General features: G+C 60.3%; 1 protein-coding gene and 1 long non-coding RNA gene across 2 annotated transcripts in view; both read left to right on the top strand.

The window, feature by feature from the left end:
- Positions 1–851: 851 nt before the first annotated feature.
- On the top strand, positions 852–6,299 carry LOC136792479 (uncharacterized). Its single transcript, XR_010836314.1, has 3 exons — positions 852–1,106; positions 1,657–1,861; positions 3,359–6,299. It is a non-coding gene; the product is annotated as an uncharacterized lncRNA (long non-coding RNA).
- Positions 6,300–10,578: 4,279 nt separating this feature from the next.
- The window catches only part of FAM20C (FAM20C golgi associated secretory pathway kinase), a 30,261-nt gene continuing 14,131 nt past the window's right edge, over positions 10,579–26,708 (top strand). Inside the window, exons 1-3 of the mRNA XM_059038526.2 lie at positions 10,579–12,264; positions 14,008–14,183; positions 16,832–16,910. Coding sequence (XP_058894509.1) covers positions 11,654–12,264; positions 14,008–14,183; positions 16,832–16,910 — 866 coding nt within the window. The 5' untranslated portion in view covers positions 10,579–11,653. The remainder of the gene's footprint in view (positions 12,265–14,007; positions 14,184–16,831; positions 16,911–26,708) is intronic.

Below are 26,708 nucleotides of genomic sequence, written 5' to 3'. Positions count from 1 at the left end.
CCCACTCTCCCGAGGCCCCGCTGGGCTCCTGAAACAGAAGGATGTCTGCAAGGACCCGGGGCCAAGGCCTGGGACTGCCTTCTGGTCCCCACACCTGCATATGGCTGTGTACCGGCCCCCAGCCCAGGCCCTGAGTTTCTGAGGTGTACGCACACCTCTATATACAAGGTCCAGAGCGAGCAGAGCTTGACCCGGAAAACCGAGGTTTCTGAACGTCACTTGGAGCCCGGGCGACCGCTGGCCTCCCTCAGCTGGTGGACACCCCCTCGGCCTGGGGGTTGCTGCGAGGTTCCAGGCATCCTGGGTCCTTCGGATGGAATGAGCTGCGGGACGGTGGATGGGGAGGTTCCCTGGCCCATGTATACGTGTGAGCCGGGGGCTGCGTGGTCTCGGGAGCTGCCTCCCCAAGGCTCTTGGGATTGGCTGCCTGGCCCGGGGCTTCAGGCCCAGAAGTCTAGGACAGAATCTACGAATTCCAAACCAAGTGGCAAGTGTGGTCCTAGAGTAACATTTTTTAAAAATGTGTATAAAAGGAAACTATAAAATATTCTGTATTTAAAATATGGAAACCAAAGGTCTCTTTAGAAAGAACCATCTAAGGCCAGGGCAGAAAACTGCAGATCTGAGGTCCTGTTCCGCTTCCATCTTCACTTACCAGCAAACTGAAATGATGTTCGTATTTTTAAGTGGTTGGGAAAAAAATGTAAGGAAGACTATTTCTTGACGTGCAAATTATATGAACTTTAAATTTCACTGTCCGTAATAAAGTGTTATTTGGGCCCAGCCTCCCACCAGCTACACCCACAGAGGCTAAAATGTTCCGTGTCACAGACCACGCCCTCTTCCGCTCCAGACACCCTGACTTCCTGTGTTGGGCCTGCATGGAGGGCTGGGGCAGAGCCCGACGAGGCTAGGAAGCCAAGCAGCCTTGACTCTCCAGGTGCTCCTGGCAGAAGAGAGATGGTGGATCCCAGGGACTGGGAAAAACTTGCCCAGGAGGCTGCTGGGTCATGGCTGGAGCAGACACTGCTTTGAGCACCGAGGCCCGGAGGCCAGCTGGACGGCCCCCACGTGCATGAAGAAATGGCCAGGGCTTCGCAGATGGTGTGAGTGTGAGCGCGGCGGCCGCGCTCTCCTTGAGCCGGGCCGGGCGTGCAGGCTGGGGGCAGAGGGTGGAGGTCGGGCCTCAGGTGGACAGGCGCTGGGCCAACAGCTGGGCTGGCAGGGGTCCTCCAGGGTCTCTCTGCTGGGAGGGGACCTTGCTGGCTGTCCCCTCCCCTCCAGCCTCCTCTTCCAGCTCTTCCCAAGCCGCGTGCTGTCCACTGGGCGCTCCTTTGTGTTCCGGGCACCTCCCACCCTGTTCTGCTCTTCACAGGGAGGGCGGGCGGGCTGGTGGCTGGTGCAGGCAGGGGTCAGTTCCCCTTCTGTTTGGCCAGTGGACTTGGACTCTGGGATGAGATGAGACCCGGGCAGGTCCTGCACCACTTCTGCTGCAGACTGAACATTTGGGTCCCTGACAAACCTCGTGTATTGAAACCTGATCCCCAACGTGACGATTGCAGGACGTGGACCTCTGGGGGGTGATGAGGTCCCAGGGGTGGAGTGCGATCAGGGCCCTGGGGAGAAGAGACCCCAGAGAGCTCTTTTCCCCTTCAGCCACGAGGATACAGCGAGAAGGCAGCCGGCTAGTGACCAGAAAGTGAGGCGTCACCAGATGACAAATATGCCAGCGCCTTGATCTCGACGTCCAGCCTCCCGACTGAGAAATAGATGTTACTTAAGCCGCCCAGGCTGTGGTGTTTCTGATGAAGTTGCCTGAGCACCCTGTGAGAGCTGTGTGGACGGAGGGAGCTGAAGGGAGGTGAACACGGCCCCCAGCCCACCCCACCCCGCCCGCCCCCTGCAGCGACCATGAGGGAGGTGGAGCCGGGCCCCCTGGTGGGAGGGGAAGGAATATTCTGCTGCTTTGAGCTCAGCGCTTTCAGAAAGGGTTTGGGGTTTAGATCAGCTGGATCCACAGGTGTTTAAAATATCATTAGCCACACCCCCAATATTCACTTTGTTCTTGGTCCTAAGACACCGGATTGGGTTCACAGCGGGCGTGGCCCCTAACCCCCAGGCCTCCAGGGCAACATCACTGCTGTGGGAGCCTTGCGACCTTGTCCAAGAGGTCACTTCCCGGGTCTCCTCCGGAGGGAGCAGCGATCCCCCCCCGCCCCCCCCCCCGTCACACCTGGCCCCCTGCTTCCTGGTCGTGCTGGCCTTGTGCCCAGAGCCCAGGGGAGCAATTGCAGGCCCCTGTGTTCCGGGGAGGCCACACCCCAGTGCAGGCAATGCGGGGCCTTGGGAGGCTGCTGGGGGAATCCCAGTCCCGGGGGTTACCCCAACCATTCTGCAGAGTGAACGACACAGATCGGGCAGGGCATACTGCGGCCGAAGGCTCCGGACTGCAGGCTGGGATTTCTGGAAAGTTACCATTGCTTTACATCACTGCGGGCACTAGTGTTCGTCCAGCCTTCGGCTCCGGCTTCTCCACTTCTCATTAACCCTATTTTTAGTCCAAACTGCTGAGACGTCTGAAAACATCGTTCAGATCTCCCCCACACCTGCCTTCTGAAGTGAGAGGCCAGGCTGAGAGTCAGACATGATGGGGGAGCACAGACCATTGCAGAGGCTGCGTCCCAGGGAGGGGTCCCCTCCCCTCCAAGTCCCCTGAGGCCTAGGGCCAGTGGCGGGAGGTGCCTTCTGAAGGGAACTCGGGGGCCCCTCCCTGGCTCCTCTGAGAAAATAAAGGCCACTGTGCATGGCGCCAGCATGGACCACGGTCGGATCCTGCCTGGGGGCAGCAGCCTGCAGTGGGCTCTGCTCAGAGCAACAGCGATGAAGTGGGGAGTGTGGCCTGGGAGGCACAGGGGCCACACGCTGCACTGACTCAGGTCCTAGAGTGCCCGAGAGAAGTGGGCCGGCTTGGCGCCGCTTCTCCTCCCTCCTGGGAGCCGGAGACATGGGCTTGGGCTGTTGGGATCCTTTAGAGAAGGGTCTGGGCCCCCTACTCACATCTCTGCCGCCTCCGTCCCCCTCCGCCCCTGGCCTGGGACCAGTCTGTACGCGGGGCTCTGCCCTGCCTCACCTGCCCTGGCCGATGCCTCTGAGCCTTGCTCTGACTCCTCATCCTGGAGGCCCAGCTGGGGTCCTGGGTGCTGGGCCCCCTCTGGTGGGCCCGAGTTTTCCTTTAATCTCCGGAGAGAGTGGAGACGAGCCAAAGCTTTGAGGGCAAGTTGAAGCTGTGGCCTCTTTGGATCAAATGCAGTTATTTCCCTGGAGTGAACTCAGTCCTTCTCTCCAAATTCTGTTGCAGCGCTTGGGAGGCTGGGGCAGGTCAAGCTCACGGGAGCCCCCGGGACGCGGCGTCCGTGGACCTCGCGTCCAGTGGGAGAGAGCAGAGGGGAGTGCAGCCTTGGCCTTTAGCCCCCGATGAGGGCCCGGGCCAGAGGGGCGCCGACGAAGAAGAAGGATTGCGTTTGTTGTCTTCTGATAAAGAGAACGGGGTTCGGCCACGGAAGTTTGTGCAGGTGACCGCAGAGCAAAGCGGGGATGAAGGAGGCCAGGGGCCTCCGTGGGCCCTAGAGTGGACGCCATCCCTGCGGGGCTGGGGCAGGGGGCACGGGGGCTGTCCTTGCTGCAGCCGCTTGACCGGCCGGGAAGCTGCAGAGAGGAGCGCACTCGGTCAGGCCTCGTCCAGGGGCCCCTGCTCAAGGCCCGATCTGCAGAGTCTGCCCGCGTGCAGCCACGCGGTACCCGTCCCAGGGCGGCGCACAGCCCTGTCACCATGGCGATGACGCAGGGGTGTGACGAAGGGCCTCTGCCACTCGTAAAACGCGACCTCACTTTTCTGCAAAGCCAGGAGCCAGCCTGGGGCTCAGGCGAGCAATGGCCTATAAAATCCTGAATAATCACCTCAAAGCATACTTTCCAATGTAAAGAACATTCTAGGCAGCTGTTTCCAGATGATTTACGTGAAACCATTTTACACCCCTGACTTTTACTGTGTTCACTGTCTGACGCTTCCTCAACCCTCCCCTGTGGTCCTGCAAGCAGCCTCGGGAGCACAGGCCGCTGTCCCCCTGAGTGACAAGTGGCAGAGCCGGGCTCCTGTGCCCTTTGCCCCCAGACGCAGGGCCAGAAATGCCAGCGAGCTCCAGTTTGCCAGGGAGGAGGAGCTGAGCTCTGCCCTGTATCTGTTTCTACGGTACCATAAAGAAGAGCAGGTTTTGTCTGGGTTGGACGTGAAACCCTAACTCCGGGGGTCCTCCCTGGCCAGGGCTGTGAGGGGACCCCTCTGGCCATGCCCCCCCCAAGGGCAGAGCCTGGGGCTTGCCCCCCGACGCCAGGGGAGACATGGAATCTTCATGGCTTGGCAGAGGAGGAGACGGAGTTCTCAGAAAGGGCTGATTACTGGCAGCCATCGCTGTGGCCACAGGGGTGTCGGATGGGGCCACCAGGGTGGACCTGAAGCTCGGGCGGGGTCAGTGGGCCCCACGGCAGGCTGTTCCCCCAGGGAGAGCCTGACATCTCACCGTGTGGCTTGTCAGCATGGGGTTTTTGCTCCAGATCCAGAAATTTGGTAGCCCTGAATAAGAAGTTTTGCTGTAATTTATTCTCTCGCTTGAATCTTGCATTTGCCTTTAAATATCAAATCTTATTCGTCTGATATTTGCATTTTCCTCTCTAATCATTAAACCTGTAAATTACATTCATGCATAAAATAATGTTTGGCGAATGCCTTTTAATTTTACAAAACGCTTCCTTCTAAAATTATTCCCCTACACCCCAGAAAAGACAAAATGGTGTCGCCGGTAACTTGGAGACAAAAATATTTAGTTAAGCCTTATCAATTTTGGCTTTTGCCATTCAGGTTAGCCATGGACAATCTATTATCCCTCAATTATTGAAAGGAAAGAGACAACCAAATTAATAACGTCTCTAATGACTGTGTCCTCATCCTGCCCAGACCCCCCCATCCTGGAGGCCAGGGCCCTGGATGATTCAGGTGGTCCCAAAGCAGCGCCCCAAACACTCTCGCACGCCTCTCCGTTTGGATCCGAAGGCGCCTGCGTTGCGATATCCGTGCGTTCACAGGACAGAGTGCACTATGGTGCCAGCTGGGCCGATACGGCAAACGGTGCCCAGCCGGCACCCAGAGCCACAAAACCTGCGCCAGGGCTTCTGGGAGATGGGCGCCGCAGACGCCCTCAAGAGGTCCATTTCTGCCCCGGGTGCTCTGGGCGCTCTGCCTGGTAACTGTCCCCTTCTTCTCAACCTGCCAGATCCCCCACCCTACGGGGCCCTCGTGGAGCTCCCCGGCCCCGCCCCGCCACGCTCCCTGGGCTCGGGAGGTCTTATACCACCAGATTCTTACCACTCCGCCTTCTACCCTGCTTTTCCCGAGGCCAGAGATTTGCGGGACCAGAACTCACTCCTCTAGCCACACTGCCCCTTAGCTTAGAGGCGTCTTTCTCTTCTCTTTTCTCTCCATCAGATTTCACGGCATTTTGACTCTTCGCTGGTCTTTTCAAAGAAGTGTCGTCTTGTTTGATTTGCCATCTCCACCGTTGTTTGCTTTCTATGGCATTTGGTTTTGGTTTGTTCTGTGGGAATCCATTCCTTCTTTATTGGGGCTTATTTTACTGCTCTCTTCCTAGTTTCTCTAGCTGAAAGCTTAGTTCGCTTATTTTTAGTCATTATCATTGTTTACCAAATGCGGTTATCACTCCAAGTTTCCTGAGGGACCCTCTGGCGGCGTCCTACAGGTTCCAATAGGTGCTGTTCTCGTTTGTGTTCATTTTTAAATGGTCTAATTTGCCTTTTGGTTTCCTCCATAATCCCAGAATTATATATAGCAGTGCTTTTATTTGTGGTATTAATTTCCAGGTAGAATATTTTTAAACTTAGCTCTTTTTTTTTTTTTATTAAACTGCACTGTGCTCAGTGAACAGGTTGTAGATGATGTATGCATATGTATATGGTATATATAGGTACATACTCCATGAACCAACTGTAGATTATATATGCTTATGTATCTGTATGTACACGTGTCTGTGTGCGCACACACACGTACACACACACATACTCAAGTGAACAGACTGTAGATTTTCTTCCTTTGGAATTTCTTGACAATTTCCCTTATAGTCAGTAGATGGTCAGTTTTTGGTGGCTATTCCATATATGATGGAAAATAGCATATTATGTATTTGAGTGATACAAAATGTGCAAAATAAAATCAAGCTTTTTAATTGTTTAATTTGCTCGTGTTTTCGGCTTCTTGATCTGTCATTTTAAATTAGAACAAAGGGGCTCTATTTTCCAAAGACCCCTCAGGCTGTGGCTGTGAGGAGGAGGACAGGAGAATGAATGGGCCAGAGCCCCAGCAGGAGGTACTCAGTGGGCTGGCTGGTGGGCCCGGTTCGTCCACAGGATGCGGCCACCCCTCCGAGTCCCCCAAGCCCAGCACAGATGACACTGGTCTTATTGTCTCCCTCTCCTGTGGAGGCGTCCCTCCTGCTAGTGGTCAGTGTAAATCCCTCTCTCCAGGCCCATTACCCCAATGGCCCTGAGTCCCAGGCAGGCGGGGGAGGGCAAGAATTTTCCATGTTTTTTAGTTCCCCCTGACAAGGGTTAAAACCCCAAACCCCGTGACACCTGGGCACACATGGATGCCCGCACCCCCCCACCCCCCCCACAGCACCCCCCCCACCCCCCCCACAGCACCCCCCCCGCCCCCGCCCCCGCCCCCGCCCCCCAACTGCCCAGAGACAAGCCTCCTCCACCAGCCCAGCTAGCCCAACCCCCAGCTCCCAGAATAGCCTGCGGCCAGGGCTGGCCTGTGGTAAACAGCCCCGGAGCCTCCCTGGTGGGTCCGGGATAAGTCATCCTTAGGAAAACACAAGGGTGTGACTGGGACCTGAGCTGGTGGGCGGGTCCCTCCAGGTCTCCTTCCTCCATCCCAGGCTGGACACGGGCTGGCCCGGGTACAGAGGGGCTGCGGGGGGGGGGGGGGGGGGGGGGGGGGGGGCAGGCTTGGTGTCCCAGGAGGAGGAGGCACGCCAGCTTGCAGGCTCCGCTGCTCCGCTTTCTACCCCCCACTCAGGAAGGAGGGTCCCGGGCCCTCCTGGAATGTTCCCTGGCTCTGCGGGACAACTGCCACCCTGCAGCTGTCGGCCCACAGGTCCTGGGACACCCTCCTGCTCCCACCCCAAACACGCACACTCGGACTTCACGGCCCAAGCCTCTTCCCGGCCTGTCCCAGGTTTCCAGGTGCCGCTGCGCAGGTGCCACTGGATCAGGCTCCAGTGCTGGTCCCGCACCCCTCACATGACACCCGCGAGCGAGTGCGTGCACTTCTCCCCTTCTGCACAAAGGCAGCCACTGCCCTGTTCCCCCATCTCCAGTCGCCACCGGCAGCCCTTTCTGCTTGAAAAGACCAGCAGAGCCCCCTGAGCTGGACCCACTGGCGGGTCCCCACACGCTGGGGAGATTTGGGGTGGAAGGAGCACCCGGCACGTGGGGGAACCAGGGGCCCTGGACGGGGAAGCGGCAGGTGGCATCTCCCCTGTGCCCGTCCCCAGGGACCTCCCCTCTCTCTGCCTGCAACACTCTCCTCACCGGGAGCCCCCATTTGTCCTCTGACCCAGTGCCAGCGCCTCCCGTGAGGTGCGCCCAGCCCTGCAGCCCCAGTCCCTCCTCCCGTCCTTGCAGGGCGGCCGCTGAGCCTTGAGCTGGGGCCTCAGGTCGGATTTCCTTGGGTGAGCCCAGGGGAGGCCATACAGCGGAGAAGGTGGCTCCCGCCCAGGACCCCCGACGAACACAAGGCTCAGCATCCGGGTGACCCCGCTCAGGACCAGGGCCGGTCCCGCCGAGGGCTCCAGCCGCACGGACCTCCAAGTTGCTTATTCCCTCCCGTGCAGGTCTCTAGCCAAACGTCCTCTTCTCAGGGGCCGTCCCCTGAACGTCACCCAGAACGTGCATTATTCCCTCTCTGTGGTACCAACTTTATTTTCCTACGTAATTCCTGGCACCACGTGACATATTTAACACGGGTTTATCGGAGCGCCGGCCTCTGGGGGGAAAACGCTCCTGGTCTTGGATGAGGCCGCCTCTAACCTCCTGGGGCCCTTCCTGGAGTAACCCCACCTGTCCTGGCCTCTGCCCAGGGACAGCACAGCAGAGGCCTGAGGGAGCTTCGGACCCTGCGCGTTTGCGTGCGTGTGTGTACCTGTGTGTCTCTGAGTGTGAGTATTTGTCCGTGGTTACGCCTCTCTGTGTGTGCATGTGGATGTGTGCGTCTGTGCACGTCTGTGTGTGTGTGTGTGTACATTTCCTCGGCTGAGTCCATTAAGCCAAATCAAATTACTTCTCAGAGCAAAATATAAGGAACCAGGCAGAAAGACCTGGCCAAGAGTTTTCCATACTCTGACCTCCTGTGGTGAGTGCTCTGTCTCCAAAGGCTTTTTTCACATCACCTTCGCCCGCTGACACCTGACCCCAAGTTGGATGGTGGCTTGCGGTCCCTTCTTTGACACACGCCCTACATCTGCCCAGGGCACGGCTGTGAACAAGGCACTGATCTCAGCGGGGCATGTGCATTTCAGGGGATACAAACCATAAATGAGAACAGAAGATGGCACAGTATCTTCACACGGTGATGGCGTTGCTGGGAAAATAATTCCAGTGGCGGGATGAGAGGAAGTGCGGTGACGCTAGTGAGACAATGAGTTTCCAAGGCGATAGTTGAGATAAAGCAAGAACTGTGCACGGGAGCCATCCAGCGGTGGGGTCCAAATAATATAGGTCCCAAGAGAATGATGGGGGCGGGGGGAGAGGTAACCTAAGTGCACAGGGAGCCCCAGTGAGGCCGCCACTCTTAATGTGCATGGTTCATGGGATCCGCCCACCCCACGTCCACCCTAAGGACACTGAACATAGGAGGCCTGGGTGGGTAGGTGGGGCGCTGGAGCCCATAGAACCCCAAGGCCAAGGTAGACACTGTGGTGAGCACAGACCTAAGCTCCTTCCCGCCTGGTTCCCCCTCCCCCAGAGGGGGGTTGGTGCTTCTCAACCTCCATCTCAGTTTGCACAGCATCTCCCTGGCCTCTGAGTAACCCTGTCTTCGGCACACAAATGGTGCTGTCAGTGTGAGAGGGAGGGGGGGAGGGAGGAGCTCCATCTCCAGGGGGTGAAAATGCCCCTAAATGCTCCATTTCCAGTCAAGTCCACCTTCACCCTCTGGTCTCCACCCACCCCCAGCCGTGGCCCCAACACATCCTCCAGATCCAGTTCCAGGAGGGCCCAGCCCTTCACTTACTTCAGATGGCCTCAGAAACATCTATTTCACTGACTTGCTGGGCTGGGACTCCCCTCCTTCACCCCAAGTATCTAACGGGCGGCTTCTGAATGTCAGGCACTGGGCCAGGCACTGAGATTCAATGGTGAGTCTCAGGGAAAATGGCCCCTGAATCCATGCAAGAGAAAACTGCAGTCCTGAGAGGGCAGTACAGTGAGTCAGTGGGAGACTAGGGGTCCCACGCCAGGGCTCCCACCAGAGACTGGCCTCCCCTCAGTCTTCCCAGAGAGGCTTCGTCCTTGGAAACTTGCAGCCCCTGAAGGGCAGGGGGCAGTGAGCCTCGTGGTAGGTGTGTTTGTGACATCTCCTTTGGCCAGGTTCACTTACCTTCCCAACTATGACTGTAGGCTGAAATGCACATTAGCATTCCCTACTGGGGGGGCTTCCCTGGTGGCGCAGTGGTTGAGAATTCGCCTGCCAACGCAGGGGACACGGGTTCCAGCCCTGGTCTGGGAAGACCTCACATGCCGCGGAGCAACTAAGCCCGTGCGCCACAACTACTGAAGCCTGCACGCCTAGAGCCCGAACTCGGCAACAAGAGAAGCCACCCCAATGAGAAGCCCGCGCACCGCAACAAAGAGTAGCTCCCGCTCGCCGCAACTGGAGAAAGCCTGTGCGCAGCAACAAAGACCTAACGCAGCCTAAATAAGATAAATAAGTTTAAAAAGTATATTCTCTATTGGGGGCTGGAGGTCCAGAAGCTGTGTGGGCACAGAAGTACCCAGCCCCTGGCTGTAGGTGGCCAATTTTGCGCATCTGGCGAGGCCAATTGATACACAAATACACACACACACACACACACACACAGAGTCCCGCCCAAAGCGAGGGAGGTGCCGCCTCCCGCACACACCGGGCACCTCTCTGTGCCAAGCGAATTCTAACTGGGGCACCGGCGCCGCCATAGTTAAGGCGCAGGCGTGGTCCCCTCGAGGTGGAATGGGGCCCCAGCATGCAGGAGCCTCGCCCCGGTGCGGGCCTCCCCTCCGGGTTTGGGCCGACACCCCGCTCCTCTCCTCGTCTCCAGCGGTGGCGACCCCAACGCCTCCTCCTCCTGCCCTTCGCCGGTCGCCTGGGGTCGCGGCACCCGCCCGAGGCGGGGGCGTGGGGCATAAGGTCGCCGCCCAGAGGGAGCTCATCCGGCGGCGCAGACGCCCAGCGCCTCCGGGGAGGGACTTGGCCTGGGTTCTGGCCCTCGGCTTATCGGGGAGGAGCCGAGATGCTGCAGCTGGCGGCGGCCTGCCCCGGGCGGGCCCAGGTCCTGGGCGCGGCAGCCAGGCCGGGGAGCCCTTCCCGGCAGAACCCGCAGCGCGGGATCCGCGCCTTCTGCTTTCCTCTCTGTCTTCTCCGGGCAAACCGCGGGAAGCAAGCGCCCTCTCCTTAGCGGGCCGGGAGCTGCAGAGCATCGCGGGGCGCGGCCGAGGGGAGGAGAAAACAGGGAGCAGCGTAGGCCCGGGCTCGCGGGGCTGCGGCTCCGCCAATCTGCGGGCTCTGACGCGGGGGGCGGCTCCGCGGCGCTCGGATATCTGACCGCCCGGGGAGAGGTTCGGCTGTGCGGGGGGGCTGCGCTCCGGGGACGGCCGGTGCACCTGCCCGGGGACTTCGCCGGACGCTCCGTGCGCCGCCCCCGCTCCCGCCCCCTCCTCGGTCCCCGCGGCCCTGCGCCCTCATTCCCCTCCAGGTCCCCGCCTGCGGGCCGCAGAGTGAGAGAACCGAGCCCTGCCCGAAGGAGCCGCCCCTTCTCCGCCCGGCCGGCCCGGCGCCTAGCGCGGCCCACGGAGCAGCGCAAGAGACTGCGCCGAGCCTCGGATCGGATTGCGCCGCGCGGTCGCCGCCACCCCCAACCCCCACCCCAGGCCGCCGCGCCTTGGCCGGGATGGGCCTAAGCGACCGGCCCCTGCGCGCCTGATGAGCGCGGACGCGGCCCCGGAGATCCAAGCGGGCCGCTACGTGCGCGGGGCCTCCCCGAGCTGCGCCCCCAGCTTCGCGGACGAGGGCCGCTGGGCCCGGCCGGCTGAGGGCGCGGCCACTCCGGAGAGGCGAGAGAGAACGGCCCCGAAATGGCCCGGCGAGCGGGCGCTTTGGCGGTGGGCGCCCTACGCGTGGGACAGCCCCGGGACGAGTAGCTGGCCGACGCCAGATGGACCTTGATCCGCGCCGCGGCACCGCGTTCGTGCCAAGCCAAGACTAGAAGGGCACGGGCGGAGCGCGCTCTGGGGGCGCCCGGAGTTCCAGGCCCCGCTTGCCCGCCGGGCCATGAAGATGATCCTGGTGCGCAGGTTCCGCGTGCTCATCCTGATGGCGTTCCTGGTGGCCTGCGCGCTGCACATCGTGCTGGATCTGCTGCCCAAGCTGGAGCGGAGCGGAGCGCAGCCCTCGGGGGAACCCGGCTGCTCCTGCGCGCAGCCCGCGGCCGAGGCGGCAGCAGGCGGCTGGGCCCAGGCGCGCGGACGCCCCGGGGAGCCCCCGGCAGCAGCCTCCGCCGCCGGCGACGCAGGCTGGCCCAACAAGCACACACTGCGCATCCTGCAGGACTTCAGCTCCGACCCTTCCTCCAACCTCACGTCCCACTCGCTTGAAAAACTGCCACCCGCAGCCGAACCGGCCGAGGGCGCCTTGCCGGGGCAGGATCCCGGCGCCCTGCGACCCTTAGACCCCGCTCACCGGCCGCTGCTCAGAGACCCCGGTGCGCGTGGACCTGTGCCGCCCCCCGGCCCGAGCGGGGACGGCTCCCTCCTGGCCAGGCTGTTCCAGCACCCACTGTACCAGGTAGCCATTCCGCCGCTAACGGAGGACGACGTCCTCTTCAACGTGAACAGCGACATCAGGTTCAACCCCAAGGCGGCGGCAGCGGAGAACCCAGACTGGTGAGTGGGGCTGCGGCTGCTGAGGTGGGTGCTGGCAGGCCCGACCCCCGAGGTAGCCATGCGCCCCTCGAGAATAAAGATCCGCCCCGGAAAGTACCCTTGCACATCCAGGGCGCTGCGTAAAGAGGCTCAGGGTCAGAGACTCGCAGAGGGCGTGGACCCCACGGCCGAGGCCCCAGGAAGGGGAGCTTTGGGGGGTGGGCAGCGTGCAGGCGCTGGGCACTGCCTTCGTCTCCGGAGTGACTGCCTCCCTGAGAAGGGCTGCTGGGTGCTTTGGGAGCTGTTTGCTGCGGCCACTGGCCTGGAAGGCAGACATGGCAGGCAGGAGCCGGGAAGAGTGAGTTCTGCATTTACAGGAAAGCAGTGCTGCCAGCAAGGCCCTGGTCACTGGCTCACAAAGGGACTCGGGCAGTGAGTGAAGGTGCCTCCTTGGGAAGCTGCCGGTGCTTGGCACCACCGCTCTGGCGGACGTGTCGGGAGGGTCTGGAGAGGCGTAATGAGCCTTGTAAGCCGGCCCCTGAGAAACAATCGGCAGAGGGGCATGCTGGCCCCCACGAGGCATAACCAAGGCGTTCTCCCCCGCCCAGGCTGCAAGGGGGTGACAGCTTCCTAAAAGGCGAGTAGCATCCCCCAGGAGCATCTCTTTAAACTGTCCTGCTTTAAACCCCTCCCCCAAGGCCCTCCTCAGCCACACAGATCAAAATAAGCAGATGCTGCCGCCCCGGGTGGTGAAATATTAACCAACAGCAAGGCCAGGATAAATAAGTACCTGCAAAGGTTACACAGGCAACAGAGGGGAAAGGCCAGTTTTCCAAAGCATCTCACAACATCCTTTCTCCTTTGCAGTTGGACCAGACCCAGTGTTTTCTGTCTAAACACACCAAGGTGTTTGGTGGCCTCTGAGCTTTGTCTGCTGGCCAGGTTCACGGAAATGCTCAGAAATTTGAGAGGCAGAGCCGTGTACTAGGCCTGGGCCTCTTTGTAGGAGAGGCAGAGCCCAGAGCCAGTGGCCAGTGACGGGGCCCTTGGGCAGCTTCTCGTAGCCCATCGTGTCCATTGTGGGGCCGAGCTCGGGGCTGAAAAGGCCTCACTTGCAGGTGAATTAGCACCTAGACAAGTCCCGCTCTTCCCTCCAGCAGCAAACAGGGCCTGTCCTCCCCCAGACCAGCCCTTTGGCTCAGGAGACAAGGATGGGGCCACGTTGGCAACAGGTCCTCGATTTGGGCCTCGGCTGGAGTGAGTGCCACTTTCCTCCCTCCCCACCCAAGGCTGCTTCCTGAAAACCAAATTTAGCCTCTTGAATCATCGCTGCCCCAAAGCAGAGCACCCAGCGCAGGTTTCCGCCAGACGGGGCTCATCTGCCCCGGGGAAGCTGGCAGCCCCTCGCACCCCAGGCTGGCATCATGCTTGTCAGGCTGTCTCAGTGACCCCGGGACAGACGCGGCGGGGCCTAGCGCTGACGGTCTGGGTTTGGGCTGCTTTAGTTATAGCTGTCTGTGGTGTCTCCCAAGGGTAAGTGAGAACTACAGGCCTTCAAATAATGTTATTACTTGGTGGAACAACAGCCACAGAAAAAGTGCGGACATCGCAGGGTCCCGTTTGAGTAGAGGCACCTCTGAATAAATCCATGTTCGTTTGGATCCAAAGTGAAAACCTTGGCATCGACGCCAACTCCCCCATCCATCTCGAGACCTTGCCCTTCTGTTCTTCCCCTGTTGACCTGGGTCACCTTCATCTGTGCAGGCCACACGAAGGTCCCGAGGATGAATTCCTACCCACGGGGGAGGCGGCCGTGGACTTGTATCCCAACTGGCTCAAGTTCCACATCGGCATCAACCGCTATGAGCTGTACTCTCGACACGACCCAGCGGTGGAGGCCCTGCTGCGTGACCTCGGCGCCCAGAAGATCACCAGTGTCGGTAGGTGCCCCGCGTGCCCGGCCAGCTCTCCTTGCTGGAGCATCACCTCGTGGGCGACTGATACTGTCAGCCTTCCCAGAGGAGGCGCCTGCGGGCCTTCGATGCTGTCAGTATTTGGGGGCAGCGGCGGGAGGCCGCCTCCTGCCGTTGCAAGACGAACAAGGCAGGGCCAGACGCCGCCCACCCCGTCCGGTTGTTCTGCCGGGGCGGTGCACCATGTGTCCCCACCGCGGGTTAAGAAGGGGCACCCCTGGCAGCTGCAGGGAGACGCCTTGGGGAGCTCAGCATCTTCTGGTTGTTTGGGGGGGCTCCGCCTCAGAGCCCACCGGGTGCTCCTGGGATTCGTGCGGGCGGGGAGCGACGAGGGCTCAACCCTGTCCAGGGCAGAGCCCCATACACAGAGCAGTTTGGAGGAGACACCTCGGACTACTTTGGCATCTGCTGAATCAGAAGTTTCAGGGCATCCAGTTACTGATTTCAGGAAGAAGTGTCGGCAGTGGTTTCTGAGTGTGGAGGCTTGATGCCGTTGTTCTCAGGCCTGTAGGCAATTGTTTGTGAAGGTCCCGATTAGTCACTAATAAATAGCTCCAAGGGCAGAGGGGGTGGGCAGAGGCCCTGGGTGGGAGGGACAGTCCCCGGAGGCGCGTAGGGTGCAGGGAGGCCCCAGTAGCCTGAGTGCTGGGAGCGGGGGTCCAGGCACTGCCTTACTGGTGTCTGGGCCATCCTGAGGCTGAAGGGGCTCTGCTGACCTGGGCCGATGCCAGGGAGCTGGGAGTTGCCTAATGAGGGGGCTGCTCAGGAAGGTGGCTCTGAGCCCAGGAAGGCTGCAGTCCCCCTCCTACCCGGGGACACCACCGCTTCGGGCCCCAGTCCCAGGAGCCTGTCTCGACTGGCCCGGAGGAAGGGAACTGAAAATGCCCAGTAAGCTGGACGCCCAAGCCCAGGGCCGGAGGGGCCTTAAGTCATCCTGGAGGAAGGACAAAGCCCACCCCAGGGGACCCGGAGAAGGCGGTGAATGGCTGAGTTCCTCCTCATCTCTCGCCGCTGTCGGGTTGAAGGTCAAAAACACAGCCTGTGCGCTGCTGAACCAGCGGCAACCCCCCCCCCGGCCCTTGCTTTCTCCATTTTGAACCTTTGGCAGCCACGGCTCCGGAATCCACCAGGCGTGTGTTCCGACTGGGTTCCGTCTAAGTCCAGGGCGGGAGCTGGTTTCCACCTGGGGCGGTGCTGTGGTTTCCCTTTCAAGTAAGCAGAATCCCCCCAGTAAGGGTGGGCTGGATTGTAGCAAATCACGGCGTCAGTCGTAGTCCAGGCTGGAAGCTGTTGCTTCTCAAACATCCTGGGGCCTGTGTCATGGACTGAAGTCTGGGCTGCACCCCTGAGTTGGGCTGAGGACCCAGGCTGGAGCACAGGCTTACGTGGGGCAGGTGCCCACGGGGCTGGCCCCTCAGTGCCTGTACATGGACGCGCTCTCGCCTCTCTCCGTGGCTGTGGGCTGGGTGGGGAGAACAGAGGACCCAGCTGCTCCTGGTGTCACATTCTCCAAATGTGAGCCGTCCTTGGGCCAGGCCTCGCTCCTTCTGACCCTTAAATCAAGGCAGGGGCTGTGAAAACAGCTGGACCAGTGTCCTGACCTTGACCCCTAAGGCCAGACGTTGGTCCTACTTCACAGGTGAACTGGCCAAGGCCGAGGGCACAACGTCAGTGGCCCTGCTGGCACCTGGCAGCACCTCCCACACGGAGGTGTCTGTGTGGTCCACCAGTCTCCAGAGACGGAGTTCATTCATTTCAAGTCAGGGTGGCCCAGCCAAATACGGGTCAGGGATCTTGTTAGGAATGGGGAGGGCACAGGCTTGGGGAGCTTCACCCACAGACCTGGGTCACACCGTCTCCGATGCTGAGTCCAGGTCCCCTTCAGATGGAGCTGCTGACCTGGCAGCAGGAGTCAGGCAGGTGGCCGGGGACCTGGAGGACAGGTCTGGCCTCGACGCCCATGGAGCCCTGCAGCCCCTGAAACATCTGGGAACTTGGACCTTGAGGTCCTGCCTCTCTCACCCCCGAAGTCCGCAGACCTGAACATGCCAGACGCTGTTCCAGGTGCTTCACTAGCGTGACCCCGGTCCCCACGAGAGCGACCCCGGGAGAGGGTGCAATGCGCCCCCGTGCTCACCTGAGTCCCCTGAGGCACCGACGAGTGGGTCTCGCCCTGCCCCTAGCCCCATGGGGGAGGCTGGCTGGATGTGCTGAGCCCCCTTCAACAGAGGGGCCAGGGTCGGGGCAAGCGGAGACACCGTCTAGGGTGCCAGCTGGGGCCACTGCACACCCAACCCTCAAGTGTGGCACCCTCCCGCCACCTCTGCCGCCGGCGCATTTTCCCAGGCCCCGTCTACCCTCCTCAGCACGGCTCCTCCAGCCCCTGGTTGGCGTTTCCCGACCCTGAAACACCTGCCTGCCCCGGGCCTTGGTTCCGGATCCTCACCACTGCACCGCCACGACCCTCACATTTGCACCCATACCCTGACCTAACCCCACAGCCTCAGGCCACCGCTACCCGGGAGTCCCCCCAGACCTTGGAGCAGTGCACCGTCGAGCTCACAGGTCTGCCCCAAGGCCGCAGGTGACCCTGTATTCTTTCCCTCCTGTTGCAGCCATGAAGTCTGGGGGCACACAGCTCAAGCTCATCGTGACCTTCCAGAACTACGGGCAAGCGCTGTTCAAACCCATGAAGTAAGTGCGGGGCCGGGGGGTCAGGAGCAAGGGGCTGCGGTCGGGAGCGCGCAGCTCGCGTGGTCTGTGTCTCAGCCTCTCAGCTCTGCTCTCCTCGCCCGAGAGCAGCTGGGCTCTATGTCTGTGACGGCGCTTAGCCGTGCCGTAGAACTTTACTTCTGAGACTAGTGGGTCAGCCGATTTGACCCCTGAGCCCTATTCTAGATAAAATAGAGACTGTGCTACCAAAATCAAAATGAAGCCCTCGGTGGCATCTGAGAACTGTGGGGATGGTGGGGAAGGCACATTTGGGACCCAGACTACGTGAGCGCCTGTGGTTTGTGATGTCCACCCTGACGGTCCGGGGCCTTTGCTCGTCCCACGTGGGCCCGGGTTGTTTGCCAGCTTTGGTTAGTTTCAAACAGGGCCATTTCTGCACTGCTGAGATGGTTCATTGTTTTTAAAGCATGGGTTGCACTCCCAAAAGCCCATGAGGCCTTTCAGGTCCCGTGGGGCTGCTGGGCTGGGTGGGGACTGCGGCAAAGCTCCAGGGCATGGGCCCCCCCAGAAGGAGCAGCTACCCATGACCGGGGCGGACGGCCAGCCTGGTTCACACAGGGTAGAACCCCAACGCTCATGAGGGGTGATTTGGGCGAGGTGGGGCCTAGGCTGCATGTGGGCTCCTTGGGGAAGGTTCTGGAGGGGAGGGGGCTCCTCATAGAACTTTCTGGCCGCCGTGGGCTCCTCTGTGCCCTCTCAGACTGGAGCTTGAGTAGAGGGGCCCCTTCCAGTCCTCTGGATGTCTCAACAGTGAGTATATGGAGCTGTGCGGGGAGGAGGGTGTGCCAGGCGGGGTCGAGCTCAGATGCTGCACTGATGGCCAGGTGACAGGTGGCCCTGGACCCCTCCCTGGCAGGAATCCGGGACAATAGCTGAAAACCACGATGTCTTTGTCGCCCCGTCGGCCACACAGGCCCCCCCATCTCGGTGGTGTATTGTCCACAGTCCAGTAAGTCGTCTCCAGGTGCGCCCAGAGCTTTGTGAGTTGAAGATTCTGAGTTAATCAGGTGGTAGTATTTTTCCTCTGAGATCTCGAAGGATGTATGCTGAGAGGGTCTAGAGAGGAACAGCGCTGAGGTGGGAGATAGAGCCTGCGGGGCCTGCAAAGTGTAATTTACGTGGCACGTGCATGACCATTTAAAGTTGTCTGTTTTTAAAATTTATTTATTTTATTTATTTTTATTTTTGGCTGCGTTGGGTCTTTGTTGCTGTGCGCGGGCTCTAGGCGCATGCAGGCTTCAGTAGCTGTGGCTCGCGGGCTCTAGAGTGTGGGCTTTGGTAGTTGTGGCGTGCGGGCCCAGTTGCTCCGCGGCATGTGGAATCTTCCCGGACCAGGGCTCGAACCTGTGTCCCCTGCATTGGCAGGCGGATTCTTCACTGTGTCACCAGGGAAGCCCCACCATTTAAAGGTTAACGGGTATATGTTTTTAATAGACATTGAAAAATATTTAAATAGCACATTAGCCCATGAGTTGCTGGGTATTCTTTTTAACAGCTTTATCAAGATGTAATTGACATATTTCATAGTTCAGCCACTCAAAGTCTACAATTCAATAGCTTTCAGTATATTCACGGAACTGTGCCTCCATCACCACAATTTTAGAACCTTTTTGTTACTCCAGAAAAAAACCTTGTCCGATGTTGCCCTCCCTCCAGGCCTGGACAGCCCCTAGTCTACTTTCTGTCTCTGTGAACTTGCCCATCGTGGAGTTTCACATACACAGAATCACACACTATCCGATTCTTTGCGTCTGCGTCGCTCACGGAGCATCACGTGTTCAAGGTCCATCCACGTTGTGGCTGGTGTCAGAGCTTCCTTCCTCTCTGTGGCCGAACAATACTCTGTGGTGTGGATGGACCACATTTTACTTGTACTTTGGCACTCCACAGACCCAGCATCACTTGCAAAGCAGAGGAAGAGGAGAAAATCCCCACGGGCCAGGCTCAGTGAGTCTGAAATGGGTCATTTCGAGTCTGGCTTACCGAGCACTTGTCAGCCAGGGCTCAGGAGCTGGGGGGACAGTGGGAGGCTCCCCCAAAGGAGGCAGCCCCCCAGCCTGGAGGCAGATGGGGCCAAGGTCGTGGGTGCAGGAAAGGGCGCCACGCCAGGCACAGTGCCTCACGGACCCGGGCGGGGAGGCCACTGTTACCCCATAGACCTTGTTGTGGACGAGGAGACTGAAGCTTCGAGTGCCCGAGGGCACCCAGGGGCACTGGCCAGCAGTGGCTGTGGCTGGAGTGGCCACTGCACTGTCCCTACTCAGATCTCCAAGCAGTGGCCGTCATCGTCTTTGATGTCGTTAACATGTGGGTTCATTTCTGGTTCCTTAATTTATAGCAACAGTTGAGCTCTAACCCTATGCGTCCACACTGTGTGAGTGTCCCGGGCCGCCGTCGGGAAGCATCATGACCTGGGCAGCTTACGGAATCAGGAAGCTCTTCTTCCTCAGTTCCGGACGCCAGAGTCAGAAACCACGGTGTCGCAGGACCGCCTCCCCCAAAGGCTTCTGGAGGGTCCTTCCTGCCTCTTCCAGCTTCTGGGCGTGGCTGTCGATCCTTGGCGTTCTGTGGCCTGTGGCCAGGTCACTCCCTTTTCTGCCTCCGTTGTCGCATGGCCTCTCCTGCGGGTCTGTGTCCAAATTCCCCTCTTCTTATAAGGACACCGGTCACTGGGCTCGGGGCCACCCTGACCCACTATGACCTCTTCTTAATGCATCCCATCTGCCAAGTCCCTATTTCCAAATAAGGCCACAGCACAGGTCCCCGGGGTCAGGGCTTCCACATACCATTTTCGGGGAACGCAATTCAACCCTTTCCAACGTCCGGGTAAGACTACATTCCGTGTATAGCCGCACCTCTTCCCAGTGCCTGGGTGATGAAGGTAGGAAAGAGTTTTCATCTTCGCCCTTGATGGATTCACCCGCCGCCCCGCCTGCCTTGGTCTCCTCTGTACGTTGTATGAGGAGGGTCAGTTAAGATCAAGGGCAAATATTATCAGTGCTGATAAAATCCAATACGATTTTAGCTTTACCGACACTTGTAATTCGCCACTTTCCCACCTTCTTAAAATGCACGTTTCTGTCGAGTTGGAACATTCCTATGGAAATGCACACAGATGGTGAGCGGATGTTCACAACACACGCCAGTCAGCAGGTGAGCAGGTCACCAGCACCAGGTCAGGACCGACTGACAGCTTCCTCCTCCCAGGGTGCCCCCCACCCCGGTTCCCGGCGAGTGACTCCCCGCCCGCTGCCCTCACCCACGCTGCCCTTGCGTCTGGGAGATGCCTCTCCGTGGCTCCTTGCTCTTGGGGCCAAGTGACATTCCACTGTGTGAAAACCTCCACTTTCTTCAGCCCTCTCCTGTTGACAGACTTGTGGGCGGTTTCAGTTCAAGAATGTTGTTAGTGGAGCTGCCCTGACCGCTCTCTCGTACTTCTGAGGGCTCGCCCGGGGGCGGGGCTGTGCCAGGAGCACACGGTGCTGGGTGGCAGGGTCGGGCTCCGTTCAGCTTGGCTTCAGTAGAGCTGCCGTCCGGGGCAGCCATCCTGTGGTCTACGCTCCAGCAGCTCATTCCAGGGCGGGGTGTGGCGTCCAGGCTCGATGCCAACGTCTGTGTCGGCCGTACATAGAGCCTGGACAGGTCACAGGCCGTGAATGCCCGGTCCCTCTGGACCAGGCCAGGCCTAACCCCACGTCTGGCCCTTGGGGCTTCACTCCCTTTGTTTGCGGGCAGCCGCTTCCCCCCCACCCCCCCGCCGTCCTGCTCTGGGAGCCTTGGTCCGGAGGGACAGCCGTGGGTGCGGCCTTGCGGGGAGGGGTGGGGGGGCTGTGTCTGCACGTCCGTCCGGGGCTGCCGCCGCCCTGCAGGGACACACGGCCGCCTCTGCCCACCGCGCGCTCCTTGTTCACGGCACGGCATGGTCTCCCTGAGGCTACCACGCTCCGCCGCGGCTCTGCACCCCAGCGAGAGCTGTTCCCTCACCTTCTCGGGTTTGTTAGGATTTGACAGCCTCCACTCTGGCTGGCCGGCGAAGCCAGTGCCCCTGTAGCTGAAACGTCACGTTTTAATTTTATCACCAGCTCTCCTTCAAGGAGGAGGAAATTGAGGCTCAGAGGGTTTAAACGTGAATCAGGAGTGGGAGGCCGGCCAGGGCTTGGTTCCAGGGTCTCGGACGTCAGGTCCCAGGTCTGTCAGGCACCATCAGGCCGAGGCTCGGCCTGCCGGGGACCCTGGACCCGGGGTCTCTGCTGGGGAGGCGCCCAGGCTGCCCACTCCTCCCAGAGGCATCGCACGTGAAGAGGCTCTAAGTACCTGCATTACTTCTGCAAAGAACAGGGGTGCGTGTGCGCGCGCGCGTGTGTGTGTGCGTGTGCGTGTGCGCGCGCATCTCCCGGAGCAGCCACCCCCGAGCAGCTGTTTGGAGGCCCGGGAGTTCCTCGTAGCCGAGGTGCGCACACACAGAGGCAGCTGCAGAAACCCCTTCTGGCCAGCCAGCCCTTCTCACCGCAGAAACGCGCGCCGCCCCCCAGCCCCAGCCTGGCCCGCCAGCGGGCAGCGCGGGCCTGAGCACAGGAAGTGCTGGAGGGCAGGGCCTCCCCTGGTGACTTCGACCTCAGCCGCTGAGCCCTGCTCAGACCCCGGGCTGCGGCCCAGGGGCACCAGCCTCACCGAACTGCCTGCCCTCCAGGCCCCGCCAGGCCGCCCGATGACCAGTGTGTCCAGCTGGGTGTGGCGCTCAGACGGGCGCCCTCTCGGCCGTCTTCCCAGCGCTGCGCTGCCTCTGGGGTAGTGACACGGCGGTCCAGACCCACTGCCTGGGCCTGAGCAGGCCCTGCCCCTCGCTGGGGCGCCTCTGCACTCGGACCGCATCCAGCTGTCGCGAGCACTGGCCCGGGGGAGCCCACTTGCTGCAGCCTCGTCGGGCGAGCTTCTCCGGGGCCAACACGGGGCAGGAGTCGCAAGGGGCTTGACTCTGTGAGGCTATCTGTCCCTGGAACAGTTATGTGGGAGGTGACTGGAGGGGCTGGCTCCTCCCTGACACCTCCTCCCTGCAGGGCTGGCAGGCAGAGGGGCCACGGTGGTGTTCTCCGTGGTCCCCACGTGGCCACCGCGTCGGTGCACCTGGGGCTCTGTGCCTCGTTATCAAAGTGTGAAACCACTGCACGCTATTTCCACTCATCACTTGTACGAGGAGAGGATTTAAAGAGGCTCCGAGGAAACGCTGTGCTCCCCTGGCCGCCGTGGCCACGTTTATACTGCAACACAGGTGCTGCTACAGCCTCGCGTCCCGGATTCATGTGTAAAATGCAGTTTTGTTGTCCGTGACCCTGTACTGCGTGTTCGTCTCCAGGACCAACTTGTATCTGAGTCAGACAGCGCCTCTCCTATATTTAATCTCTTTTGACGCTCCCGTCAGACGTGCCGCATGGATCCTGTACAGCAGGGGCTGGGCTGTGAGCCGCAGAGCTGCCTCCTTTGCTGAGAGGGGCAGTTGCCACCTCCTGCGGGCCCTGAGCTGCCCTGGGCCTCGGCGTCCTCACCTGTGACAGGGGCCCACTAGGAACACAGCAGGGCAGCGGGCTGGCTGTTTCCTCCCTGAGCCACTGTGTGATTTAAGTACAGATGGGGCCTCTGGGTCGTTCTGGAACTCTGCACCCCGCTGGCCTGGTCTCATTGCATCAACTGGTCGCTGGCACCCAGAGTCCCCTTCCCGCACTCACCTCGAGGGAGGGCCCCACCTCGGCTCCGTATCCGGGGCTGCCCAGTGCCCTGTAGTTTGTCCACAACCTCAGTTGACCCCTCACTGAGCCCCGGGTGCGACCCATCTATGTCTCCAGTAAGCACAGGGCCTAGTAGACCCAGAGGAGCTTCGGGCTCCAAACTCCTGCAGTTAACGTGTACAGTCCAGCAGGGACGCTGTGCGGGGCTCCCGCGGGCTCAGAGCAGCCCCTGGTGTCTCCACGTGGCCCCGGCCTGAAGGAGCGGGACCTCTGAGGGCCGTCCTGGCTTCTGCGGGTGGTGTAAACAGAAAATGTCCAGAGCTGCAGAGCCCGGTGCCCCAGGCCCAGGGGGGCCCCCTCGGCCAGCACAGGCCCCGTGACAGGGGTGGGTGGACGGGCCCTGAGGTTGGCCTGTGAGGGTGCGAGCATGCAGGGGGCTCTCCAGCAGCTATGCCAGGTCCAGTCCTTGGTCTTTGGTGCATCTCCACGGCGCCCTCCCCGTGCCGCTGGGAGTGGCGAACAGACGCCATGTCTCGCGGGGCTGTTCACCTCACGGGCCCCCGGTTGTAGGGCGCTTACGTTGTCTCCAATTTCACGGGTTATGTTTATAGTCAGAAAGCCCTGGACTTCATTCATTGAAAAACAAGTAGCAACCCGTTACAGGCTTCTGAGAGACTCTGCTGAGCTTGTCAGCAGCAGGGCAGAGCCGCTGGCCCAGCGGAGGCTCGGGGCGGCGCAGCCAGCGCCCCGGCTGAGCCTGCACGGCCACCCTGGGCTCTCTGCCCGACAGCGCCATCGGGACTCAGCTGTCCACCTTCGAGATCCACCATCACTGAGAGCGAGTGTCCCGAGGAGACGAGAGGGCAGGAGAGGACTCTGGGGGAGAGAGGGGCTCACCTGAGATGTGGGGGGCTGTTGCCTGAGGAGCGCGGTGCCGGGCCTCGGGGAAGGAAGGGTCTCTGGAGAAGGGGCTTCTCCCTCTCCAATCCTTGCTTCGCTTCCAGGGTCCACTGCAAGCCTTCTCCCCGGGGTCCAAGCGTCCCCATGTCCCCACGTGGAGGACATGGTGGCCCCCGACCAGCTGAGCTCTTAGGCGTCCAGGAATGGCTGGCCTGGTGCTGCCCAGTCAGAGGCTCCCAAGGGTCCGAGGCAGGGGGACCTTGAGAACAGCACGGCACCACCGCCCCCCACGTGCCCTGGGTGCTGGCGCACTCGAGCGCTGGGAGGATTCTCTAGCTGGCCCCGCTGCGGTCCCGGGGGCTCGTCATCCTCGCCCGCTCAGACAGGACCCAGAGGCTCAGGGAAGGAATGGCCGCCACAGAGCTGCGAGGCCAGCGTCGTGGCCCAGGGGACGCCTGCCCCAGGCTCCCAGGTGGCCGCTTGTGGCCGGCCTGGCCGTTACGCTGGGCCGCGACTGCCCGTGGGCTCGAGTGGCCAGGGCACGGTCACTCCGGCCCTGCTGTTTCACCATCGGCCAGAACTGCCTGATTCGGGCCACCTCGGGAGTCTTCAGGTGCTCCTGCAGCTGGGCATTCCTTTGCTTGACAAAATAAAAGAAAAAGGAAGTTATTAACAATTCTGTAGCAGTAGCGGGGAAGCAGGCAGGGAAATGGGTAGAGGGTAAGAAGTTAGTAAAACCTGCAGAGAGCGCAGGTCTGGCCCCTGTGCCCCGCTTTGCCCCCATCGAGCAGGTGGGGGGCTGTGCCGTCTCCCGGACTGGGAGACGAAAGCTCACCCCCGCGGTCTCGTCAGGACGCCCACCCCAGCTGACCATGACAAATGTTTCCTTGGGAGCTTCTGGAAAAGATTATCCCGTTTGTTCAAATCAGAGCAAGCAAGTCATTTTTTCCAAAAACATCCTCCCGAGCAGCAGCATGGAGGCTCTCCCTGGTGTTCGGGTCTCTGGGGGCCATCACTGAGCTGTCGTGAAAGGGGCAGCAGGTGAAAAGAAGGAAAGAAACTCTGGTCTTCACGCCCACATGCCAGAGAAGAAACCAAGTCAGGCATCTCAAGAGCAGTTTGATCAGCTGGTTGTTTTTTACACCCTAAAAGGAAATTTTGCAGACCTGACGTCTCCTTTAAAAGCCTCGAAAATGAGCTGGAATAGACCCCTACGCTCGGCATTGAGTTTGTTTTTCGTTCAGCAGGAAAAACAACATCACAGCAGTAGCCTTGGTGCTAAATATTTAATACACGGTTTAGTAGATTTGAGCATCTTTTTTTTTTACCTTGAGTAAAAAGATGAGCGACGGAGGCTTAAGTACAGAAGGAAGAACTAGGGGCCTGTGTTCGTGGCTGCCAGGGACCGAGCATTCATCTCCACTCTAATTTCATTCCTTAGTCACGTCCCCAAATTCCAGATGAGCTGGCAGAAAAGTATTTAAAACACAATTGATCTTAAACTTTCAAGCAAATCCCCCCCACCCCCACCCCCACCTCCACCCTTTGCTTTGGAAGGCAAGTCTGAGTCACTGCAATTCTTTTTAAATGGAAACAATTTCGGACTTTCTGTGCAGTTACTGATCTTTGAATTGTTTTTAAATTGGTTTTCATGAAATTGACCATAAGAGGTTTGAATCTCTTCTGAGTTCCTTTTTCCACCCAACCGTAAGCCTGTGTCCTACTTTGAAGAGCTGGCGCCATGTCTCTTGGAGACCCAAGGGGAGGGGCGTCGGCGGGTGTGAAGGCCCCTCGTGGTCACCTGACGGCGGCAAATCGCTGACTGGTCCTGATGCTCTCTGGCTGTGCCTCACAGCGTGGCCGGTGGAGGCACGGGCGGGTCTGTGGGCGAGTGACAAGACAGACGCTGGGGGAACCCGTCCTTGGGTGAGGTCACTTTGAGGCCCATGGCCTTCAGGGGAACCCTCCCCCAGAAGGAAATAGGTTGGTAGGAGTGGACAACAGTTGCTGGAGGTTCTCAGTACGAAGAGTGTGTTTTACCAAACAGATGCCCACCCCTGCAGGGGCCAGGACAAGCGTTGCCCAAACTAGCAGGAGATACTGACGGAAAGGTCTCGCCGAGGTAACTGCCAGGGAGCGGCCTCCTCTCCCTTCCAGAACGTCTACCAGCCGAAAACCTGATATTGAACAGCTTAATGTATCTCCTTAGTGACAAGGTGCTTGCTTTCTGCTGTGTGGGAGACGGGAAGATTGTCCGAGACCGAAAGGCTGGTTTCTGCCTCCTTGCCTGCGCCGGGTGAGTCCGGATCCCCTGCGCGTTTTGGAGGAACGAGCAAGTGTCTGTCTCGTCAGGTGTTTGGCCCCTGAGGTCGGCCCGGGGCCGGGAGCCAGAGCCTCGTCCCCGTGGTGGCCTCTGCCCCCAGGACATCAGGACACCTGGTTAGGACAAGGGTCTTTGCAGAAGTGATGCAGTCAGGATCTTGAGGTGAGGTGGTCACCTTGGACCCCTGGATGGGCCCGAAATGCAGTCACGTGTGTCCCTGGTTTGGACCCAGAGAAACCAGAGGAGGGATGTGGTGATGGAGACAGAGCTGGGGCCGAGGAAGCTGGAAGAGGCTGGAGGGACCCCCACCCCAGCCCCGGAGCCCCCGGGGGGAGTGTGACCCGCCCACGCCCTGTGAGGGATGAACTCCTGCTGTGTGAGGCACATCTGTGCTCATCTGCTACAGTAGCTGCAGGACACCCACCCACGTGCCTCCTGGGCCCCCAGCTCCTGGAGCTAGGAGGAGCCATCCCAGGAGGCGGTGGGCGTACAGACACCACCGGGCTCTCCGCTCCACGTGCCTCGCCCGGCTTTGCCGCTTCCCAGCGCGTGACCCGGCTACAGTGCCTCACCTGTGAGGCGGGTCCTGGCCTGCGTGCGTCAGTGTGGGTGGAGCGCTGACAGCAGAGCCGGGTGCTGGAAAGTTCTACAGGAGGGTCTGCTGTCACCGGTAGCTAGCTTACTGAATAATGGATGGAAGAGGGTCAGACGAGGCTGGGTGCACGGGCCTCCAGGCTGGGACCCTCGGGAGCACCGCCGTCTGTCTGTGAGCGTCTCCGGGGCCGGACGGGTACCTGCAGTGACACCTGAAGC

Source organism: Kogia breviceps, chromosome 14 (genome assembly GCF_026419965.1).
Source record: "Kogia breviceps isolate mKogBre1 chromosome 14, mKogBre1 haplotype 1, whole genome shotgun sequence".
NCBI classification, from domain to species: domain Eukaryota; kingdom Metazoa; phylum Chordata; class Mammalia; order Artiodactyla; family Physeteridae; genus Kogia; species Kogia breviceps.
This window is presented reverse-complemented; position numbering and strand designations above follow the sequence as displayed.